This window comes from Mus caroli, chromosome 17 (assembly GCF_900094665.2).
Source record: "Mus caroli chromosome 17, CAROLI_EIJ_v1.1, whole genome shotgun sequence".
NCBI lineage: Eukaryota > Metazoa > Chordata > Mammalia > Rodentia > Muridae > Mus > Mus caroli.
In genome coordinates, this window is record NC_034586.1 from 31,784,957 (window position 1) to 31,793,988 (window position 9,032).

At 50.9% G+C, this 9,032-nt stretch overlaps 2 protein-coding genes and 1 non-coding gene across 3 annotated transcripts in view; 2 read left to right on the forward strand and 1 right to left on the reverse strand.

Moving 5' to 3' along the window:
- The window catches only part of Msh5 (mutS homolog 5), a 17,797-nt gene extending 15,623 nt beyond the window's left edge, over positions 1-2,174 (reverse strand). The window contains exons 1-4 of the mRNA XM_029471594.1: positions 1,894-2,174; positions 1,593-1,716; positions 958-1,038; positions 778-840 (exon numbers count right to left, since the gene is read on the reverse strand). Of these exons, the coding sequence (XP_029327454.1) occupies positions 778-840; positions 958-1,038; positions 1,593-1,716; positions 1,894-2,049 (424 nt within the window). The 5' untranslated portion in view covers positions 2,050-2,174. The remainder of the gene's footprint in view (positions 1-777; positions 841-957; positions 1,039-1,592; positions 1,717-1,893) is intronic.
- Positions 2,175-4,910: 2,736 nt separating this feature from the next.
- On the forward strand, positions 4,911-5,014 carry LOC115029823. Its single transcript, XR_003835380.1, has one exon. It is a non-coding gene; the product is annotated as a U6 spliceosomal RNA (small nuclear RNA).
- Positions 5,015-5,637: 623 nt separating this feature from the next.
- Positions 5,638-9,032, forward strand: part of Clic1 (chloride intracellular channel 1) — a 9,082-nt gene continuing 5,687 nt past the window's right edge. Inside the window, exons 1-4 of the mRNA XM_021185689.1 lie at positions 5,638-6,159; positions 8,070-8,179; positions 8,425-8,550; positions 8,680-8,786. Of these exons, the coding sequence (XP_021041348.1) occupies positions 6,121-6,159; positions 8,070-8,179; positions 8,425-8,550; positions 8,680-8,786 (382 nt within the window). The 5' untranslated portion in view covers positions 5,638-6,120. The remainder of the gene's footprint in view (positions 6,160-8,069; positions 8,180-8,424; positions 8,551-8,679; positions 8,787-9,032) is intronic.

Genomic DNA, 9,032 nt, shown 5'->3' on the forward strand with positions numbered 1-9,032 from the left:
AAAAAAAAAAAAAAAAAAAAAAAAAAAAAAAAAAAAAAAAAAAAAAGAATCAAAACATACAGATGTAGTCTCATTCTTTCAGTTCTTTATGTAATGTAGATGTCTGGCTATAAGCACAACCTGAGAGAGACAAAGTGACTCAGGAGGCAAAACATCAAAACATCTGGGATTGTGGATCTTCTAGGTTTAATATATATATGGAACTAATACTAATACTACACATTTCCTGTATTTCCTGTCCTTTTTGCAAACCTGGAAGTTTGCAAAGTAGGGAGTGCCTTATGAACCATGGTTCCCAAAAACAGTGCCTTTTCCTTTTTAATGCAACAAAGGAATTTGGCTCCAACATTTAAAACTGTTTTAAGAGTGTCATCTCGCCGGGCGTGGTGGCTCATGCCTTTAATCCTTGCACTTGGGAGGCAGAGGCAGGCGGATTTCTGAGTTCGAGGCCAGCCTGGTCTACAAAGTGAGTTCCGGGACAGCCAGGGCTACACAGAGAAACCCTGTCTCGAAAAACCATATAAAAAAAAAAAAGTGTGTCATCTCTCCATTTTCTTCCACTCCCCCATTCCTCACATACTAACCCAGTGGTTTCTCAGTAAGTTGTACTAAAGACAGTGAGGTGCAGGAGAGGTCTCGGGGAGACTCGTGATGGGGTGTGGGAAGCAGCTTCCAGATAAGAGTACACGAGGCAAGGTTTCTGATAATAGGAGCTCCTTTCAGAGAAAGGACAGCGGCCCTGGGATGGGGGCTGGTAACATAAAAGGAAGGAGCTACCAAAATCCACGCTTGGCAGAAGTATGATTTCAGGTCCCTTTGGCTCTCTGTGCTCCTCGGAGGCTGTGGAGGCAAGAGTCCACAGTCTTGTACAGTTCAGGCCTGTCATTGTCCCATGCTCCCTCCCAGCCAAAGATTTAGTAGACTGTTTCAATTTCCCCTTCTCTATGCAATCCTTACCAAGCTTCCCTAGAAATCGAGTCATAGCCTCATCCTGTTTGGCACTTGTGACAACAGACTGGGGGTTGATTTCATCCAGAACTTAAAGAGAGAAGGAAGGTGCCAGATGAGTCGAAGGATCTCTCCACTGTGACTAAGAGGAAAGTGATGGCTCTCTTCCTGCCACTGTCTGTTCTCCTCAAGAATTTATCATTAGCCAGGCATGGTGACACATGCCTTTAATCCCAGCCCTTGGGAGGCAGGGGAATTTCCATGAAATCAAAATCTGCCTGGTCTACATAATGGGTTTCAGGATAACCAGAGCCACATAGTACATAGTTGAGACCCTGTCTCAAAAAAACCAAAACCAAACTAAAGTTATTTTATGTCTGTAAGGGACGGTCTGCACACTGGGAGCGCAGTAGAGAAGGAGATTTAGTAAAGGCACGGTGGAAAGGAACAAGAGTGTCCTGGAAACTATCACTAAAATCATGGTTTGCCAGGGACAAAATCTGTAGCATTTCACATACAGTAGGTACCTAATAAAGTTGTGTTGAATAAGTAATTCCTAAATCAGGTGACTATAAACTACATGAGGATGTATGAGTGAGCACACGTCCCACCCCAAAGGAGAGGAATGCTGGGCTCTGTCGCACCTCTCTGGAGAAGCTTTAGGCTCTCGTGGTCTGGGGCATCTGGCATGAAGTGGATAGTGGAGTCACTAGTGTCATAGTAAGCAATGCCCAGGTATCCGGAGCTCCACAGCACGCACAGATGGATCTGTCCCGCGAGGAAGGAAAGGGGATCGAGATCTGAATCCCTCGGAAGGGCATGGATTGGTCATCCCTTATTATTAATCATGTAACCAAATCTCGGAGATAGGCACTCATGGGGCGTTTAGTCAACGTGAAACAGGGTCGGCTCGGCCTCTCCCAGCCCTCCCAACTCCTCGGACACCTCGGCGGGCTCCTCCTCGTCCTCTTCCTCGATACCTCCAGGCCCCGCCATTGGGGGCTGGGGGCTGGGGAAGCTGGCTGAGGGGATCCCGGATCTGGGTCCGGGTCCCGGTCCGGGTTCCGGCGGCGTCCGGCCTGGGGTCGCTCTGAAAGCCATGGGCTCGGCGACTCTGAGGACATGGGAGGGGAAGGAGGTTCAAAAGCAGCATTCAGCAGGCGGCTGGTACGCGGGCTTTCAGGGGACAGGCGGGGGGCACTCGGAGGGCGACCCCTTTAGGTTGGGAGCAGCTCCGAGCTACTGTCCCACCCTCATTCCTGTCACTCGAAGCCTTGCTTTGGAAGCTCTGACGGAGCGCGCTGTCACGTCAAGTCTCTCCCGCCACCCACGCCCCTACAGCCGCAGCGCGCTCTCCTGACCCCCACCCCCACCCCACTGGAGCCGCCAATTCGTAGCACTTTCCCGCCTTTTCCGTCACCTCGGCCGCGACGATCCACCTCCCTGACCAACCGCCGCGAGCCTGTGTCAAGGACCAGCCAGCCTGTGGGCGTGGGCCGCGCGCGCTCGCCCCGCCCTCTTAGTCGCTATTGGCTGAAAGGGTCTGCTTAGCCATCCAACGGGAAGGCAGTGAGGACGCTAGATGGTGATTGGTCCTTTTGCATTGGGGGCGGTGCTAGAGTGTTCAAAATTCCCGCCCTCTGCCGTTGCTAAGCAGCCATGTCGCAGAGCTTTGATTGATGCTGGGCGGAGCCCACCCTAAACTAAGGTCCCCGCCTGGAAAAAGGGTCTGGGCGGTGGAGAAGGCCAGAGCCGGGAGGCCGACCTTAAAGGGCCAGAGGTAGTCTTCCTCCTTCCTGAAGAGTGGAGAGAAGCAACATTAATTCAACCTGTGCCAGCAGCAACAACTCTGTTAATATTTGTACCCACTAAGTTAATATTTATAGAGAACTCAGAACAGTGCCCAGCAAACAAAGTAAGCGCTACATGAGTGTTTTAAATAAATAAGTGGAAGTAAGAACTAACTCCTGTTTCAGACCTACTTTGCCTGTTTCCTGATTGCAGGAGATGACCACCAACCACAGGAGCAACACGGGGCTTTATTATTTTGGAACCCCTGAAGAGGAAGTATAAGTATCTGAAAGACACTAAATTCTGAAAGTAGACCTAATTAGAACACATACAACCATACTACAGCCCTCTCACCCCTAAGGACACAGGGTATCTCTGATTAATGATCCATTTGGATGGGAAAGGAGGAGAAGGAAGGAGTTTCTGAGGGAGAAAAAAAAAACCCATACTTTACAAAACAATAAACAAACAAACAAACAAAAACTTCAGTGCTGGCTCAGCAGGTAAAAGTACCTTCAATTTTGTACCCAGATTGTCCTCTGTCCTCCATACCTGTGCTGCTTGTACACACACACACACACACACATCACATAATTTTAAAAAATCATCCTAGGTACACTAAACTAAGATCCTGCCTGAGGTTCAGAGATGGTGTGAGGTGACCTGGCTCTGCTGATCAGCGACTGGAAAATCATCTCCAAAGGGGAGCAAGACTAAGGGCTGGGTTAATGGTTACCCCTTGGCAAATTATTGAGCAATGGAGTTATGGAAACCTGGAAAAGGTTATTGGTGACAGCTTTGGGGAGTGGCAGGGAGGGACACACCTTCCATTCTCGGGTATGAAGAGATTAGGGACTGGTTTACCAAGAAGAGGAAGGGATCAGACCCAGGAAGAGAAGGCAGCAGAAGAAAAGAAGAGCTGGAGAAAGAGAAGTGGGAGCTCAGAGATAAGATGGCAGTATACATTTTTTTTTTTTTAATGCAGTCCTGGCTTCAAATCCAGGAGCACTGCTGGGTGATCCCAGGACAGAGCAGTCTGGAAAATAAAGGCAAGATAACGCATTTGTGCGTGCGTAGCAATTCAGGCAGCCACAGTCAATAGTGATGATCAGAGCAGCTGCAGCCATAAAGACAGCCAAGAGAGGCAGCCAAACCTGTTTGAGTCTAAAGCTTCTCCCAGCGATCTCACTGTGAGCAGATTGCCCGATGGCCACTTGCTGACCAGAGGGAAAAAAGGAGGTGTCTGGGAAATAAGCCTTCATGGAAGCCATCTCTCTTATCAGTGGGAAGAGGCTCTGGTGCAGATCTCAAGGGTCAGCATAGAGAGAACATTCTTAGGACTCAGCTGGGGCTCACGCATGAGTCAGTCTACTGCTGTCTGCAACGCTGTAGTTCAAAAGCCCAAACACCAAGTGTATTCTGCGTTTCTGGGGAGGAGAGAGATAAGCCTCCCCCCCTGGGAGGAGAAAGCTCTCAGAAGAGGAAGCACAAGAGGAAACCACTAACTAACTGCTGTTCCAGCAAACATGCATCAATTCACCTCAGCCCTCCCTGCCTCTTTCAGTTTCCAGCCCAGTTTTTCCTCTCTGTCTTTCCAAGTCCAGCATATTTTCTTCAAATATGTCTGTGTGTGTGTGTGTGTGTGTGTGTGTGTGTGTGTGTGTGTTAGACCGAGAAAAAAAGAAAGCTAGTCGGCAGTAGAGTGTGGAGGTTAGATATTGACAGACATATTTTAGTTTTTTTGTTTTTGTTTTTTGTTTTTTGTTTGTTTGTTTGTTTGTTTTGGTTTTTTGAGACAGGGTTTCTCTGTATAGCCCTGGCTGTCCTGGAACTCACTCTGTAGACCAGGCTGGCCTCGAACTCAGAAATATGCCTGCCTCTGCCTCCTGAGTGCTGGGATTAAAGGCGTGCACCACTACACCTGGTTTTGTTTTTGGGTTTTTTTGTTGTTGTTGTTTTCTTTAAAAGGGTAGTAGTAGTAGGCAGGGCGTGGTGGCGCACGCCTGTAATCCCAGCACCTGGGAGGCAGAGGCAGGCGGATTTCTGAGTTTGAGGCCAGCCTGGTCTACAGAGTGAGTTCCAGGACAGCCTCAACCACACAGAGAAACCCTGTCTAGAAAAACCAAAACACACACACACACACACATACACACACACATATATGTGTAGTAGAGCTTTCTTCAGTAGCACACACACTAAAATTGGAAAGATACAGAGATTAGCATGGCCCCTGCAGAAGGATGTCACACAAATTTGTGAGGCATTCCATATTTTTATTTGCCTGTGCTTTATCTAAAATCATTTGTATAGATGGGTAATTAAAAGATACTGAAGTGAAAAAAAAATAGGTAGTAAAGTTCTATTTTTATTCTAAAGTTAGACCCTCCAGAATCAGGCCTCCAGGGAAAGTGACCCCCCCCCCCGTCTTATTTACTTAGATGTCCCCCACGACTCTGCTCACACTGACCTGTCTGACCTTTCCTTTTTTTCTTCCCGTGATAGAACCAGTCGCTACCCCACCCAACCCAGGATGAGCCCCAGTGCTATCCTAGAACCAGGATAGGTCTCCAAGGCAACCTTCGCCATTGAGAGGGCCCGGGTTGGGGAAAGTCTAAGCTTGGCCAGGCTTCCAGAGGACCGCCCCCTGCCGTGAAGCCTGGGCTCAGCTTCCTGTTTCCCCTGCATTAGGCCTCCTGGCCTCTGGCGGCCTGTGCCTTGGAGTGCCCTTTGCCAATCTGTAGTCCTCAGCTCACTATCTCCTTCCCGATCCCCCTCCACACGCGCAGAGCACAGTCCCAGCAAACCAGAAGACTGACTGGATAACTGAAAACAAAACAAAACGCAGAACCCTTGCATCCTCAAACTCCCTTTCTGCACCTCCGTGGTCACTTCGCTAGTGTCAAGCTTCCCTGTTTGATAGTGGCCACCCTTCTCATTAACGAAGCGAGGAAACTGAGGCACGAAAATGCTGCTGTGTTTAGGAGAGGTCAGGGAATCGAGGAAGCCCCCGGACTTCCCTTCTAACACCTCATCCCTGGGATCCCCGAGACCTCTGACTTCCGTCCCGGACCCACTCCCACGATCCCCGTGTCCCCTCCCCTCGTGTCCCCTCCCCAGGTCCAGGGCGGGGCCGGCCGGTGAGTCAGCTGCTCCCTGAGCTAAACGGGAGGGACCGAGGTGGAGCAGCTGGGTGTGGGGTGCACTGGGCCTGTGGGGAAGCCGTGTTGGAGCAAACTAAAGGGTCTGATCGGACTTGGGTTGCGCCGAAGGGACAGCCCTGAGTCTGGAGGAGAGAATCCCCGACCGTGAGACCCGCCTTCCCTAGCCCCGGCCCCTCCCAGTTCCCCCAGCGACGGCTGCTTCCTGGTCCCCGACGCAACCATGGCTGAAGAACAACCTCAGGTCGAACTGTTCGTGAAGGTAAGAACACTTTCTCTTTCTTTGGCCACTCTCAGGATTTCTTCAAGTCAGTCCTCCCCTCTCCTGGGCTCCAGCTCAACCCCTTCCTAGTTGACCCCACTCCCAGCCCCGGTGCTGTTTTGCTGGGGGGGGGGGCGGACACGACTTGTGAGACGGTAATGGGAGTGCTAGACTCGCCCTGGGAAGTTTATAGAAGAGGTTTCCAGCAGCCTAAAGGAGAGAAAGGTAAAGTTTCAGGAGTGAGAGAGTGAATGGGGCTCGGTGCGGGATCCAGGGGGATCCAGACAAGAGAAGGACCGAGAAAGGGACAGTGGTGGGGTTCGAGAAGGTCAGAGGAGAGTTGGCTATGGTGTGGCCCTATGAAAGAAAAAGATGAAAGATGGGGCAGAGAAAAAGTGGGGAGAGAGCGAGAAAAAGGGAGGGAGAGAGGGAGAAAAAGAGGAGAGAGAGGGGAGAGAGAGGAGAGAGAGGGGAGAGGGGAGAGAGAGAGGAGAGAGAGAGAGAGAGAGAGAGAGAGAGAGAGAGAGAGAGAGAGAGAGAGAATGAATAAGAGTCTGGTAGGGTTGAAGGACGAGTGTGTCGCAGGGTGGAAGGAAAGAGCCTTCACGAAGAAGCAGCACAATCAGTGGCTGAGATGACTATCCCCCAGCCGAGGCAGGAAGGAGATTAAAGTTTAGCAGTAGTTACTTATGAAGAGAGGAGAGGAGAGCTCCAAATGGGACAGGAGACTCCTTGGGTTAGATGTAAATGCCGGGCTGATAGGTATGGAAGAAAAAGCCCCCTCCCCTTGAGCCCTCCCCCTTCACACTATCCTCTCTGTGGGTGTGGTCAAAGCGAGGTGGTGCTAGGCTTTTGGCTTTTGGGTTCGGAAACCACTGGCTGCCGCGCTCCTCCTCTGCTCAGGCCCGTCCCCTCCGGCACCACCCTTCCCCATAACCCCGGTGCACGTCCCTTCCTCTCCGGGCAGGTCCTCTCCCAGTGAGCACATTCGCACTCGTTTTTGCTTCTCGGCCTCCCTTGGCATTCCTTTCGTTCTTCTCGACTGTGTGTGGTGTTCTGTTTTTCTCTATCCTTTTTTTTTTTTTGTTTTCTGGGTTTTCTCTGGCTGCCTTTCCCAGTTTCTTGGCCCAGGGGAGTGAACTGGAGCCTGGGTCCGCCCCTTAGGTGTGGTCCCCACCTCACGCTCGCCTCCAGGGGCTATTTTTACCCTGGGCGAGGTGATGCTGTAGAGATCCTGGCCCTGTGTCCAGTGCCGAGGATCTTAGAGGACCAGAGGACATGAGTGAGGGTTTGGGGAACTGTAGGGGTGGCGGCAGCTGCCTAGGCCTCTGTGTGTATAGGTCCCTGCCCCCACTTCCTTGCCAGGAAGGAAGCTGCTGAGGCCTGAAGACACAGAAATGAATCACCCTCAGTCTAGGGGGAGGTGTCCCTTGGGGGATGAGGTCACCTGCATCCAATTAGAGAGTTGCCCCCTTTGTTAGGTCCTCCATATCTCTAAGTTGAGATTAGGTCCTCTGCCTGCCAGGCCCAGCTTCCAGAAACAGCTTAGATAGAATAGAGGCTTAGTGAATGGGGATCCTAGTTTCCAAACCCTGCCCAACCCCTCTGCTCCACTGAAGAAGATCTAGTATTCAATTCCAACCCCACCAAGTCCCCCATTCTTTGCCTTTTGAATCCTGATTCTCAAAGCTAGCCAAGACTTAATTGTTCCTCTGTCTCCTCCCAACTGTCAATCACTGGGATGCCACCAGCCTACCTTTGCTGATCCAGGACCAAAAGAGTAAATAATTCCGCTCTCGGGGTAGCTTAGAGATCGTGGCAGTGTATGTCAGAACTAGCAAGAGGTTCAGAGAGCAGCCTGGTAAGGATGGGGTGCTCCAGGCCTAATGCTGGGTGCGTTATTTTTTCAGGCTGGCAGTGATGGTGCCAAGATTGGGAACTGCCCCTTCTCCCAGAGACTGTTCATGGTGCTCTGGCTCAAGGGAGTCACCTTCAACGTTACCACTGTGGACACCAAGAGGTGGGCCCACTTCTGACCCTCTAAACATCCCTTGTGTGGATGCACGTGCACTGTATGCGCATGCGCACTCTCGTGAACCCGTCTTCCTTAAACTGGTTCTCTCTCGTCTGGGACAAATCTCTCCATTCTGATGTCCCTGTTTCTCTCTCTCTCTCTCTCTCTCTCTCTCTCTCTCTCTCTCTCACACACACACACACACACACACACATCCCTTTTCCTTTCTTGATGTGTGACCTCTTCTCCAGACGGACAGAGACTGTACAGAAGCTCTGCCCCGGTGGGCAGCTGCCGTTCTTGCTCTATGGCACCGAAGTGCACACAGACACCAACAAGATTGAGGAATTCCTGGAGGCCATGCTGTGCCCTCCCAGGTACAGGGATACTTGGAAAGAAAAGGGGAGCTGGGAGGCTTTTGCAGAACAAAGGTCGAAGAGGGGAGACAGGTAGTTGCAGGGCAGAGTACCCCAGAAAGGACTTCACTTTATCCCTCTGCCTTCCAGGTACCCAAAGCTGGCTGCCCTGAACCCTGAGTCCAACACCTCGGGGCTGGACATATTTGCCAAGTTTTCTGCCTACATCAAGAACTCAAACCCAGCCCTCAATGACAGTGAGTCTTATGGGTCAGGGCTTGGGTCCTACAGGGTTGGGGCATCTGTGAGCTCAGCTGTCAGGGAGATGGAGAGGATGTTTTCAGACCCCTGCTGAGCCTCCATTAACCTCCTGGCTGTCTCATTGCTAAGACTTTTGGAGTTTAGGGTTTGTTTTGGTTTTGTTTTTTTGTTTTTTGTTTTTTTTTTTTTGTTTTTTCGAGACAGGGTTTCTCTGTGTAGCCCTGGCTGTCCTGGCACTCACT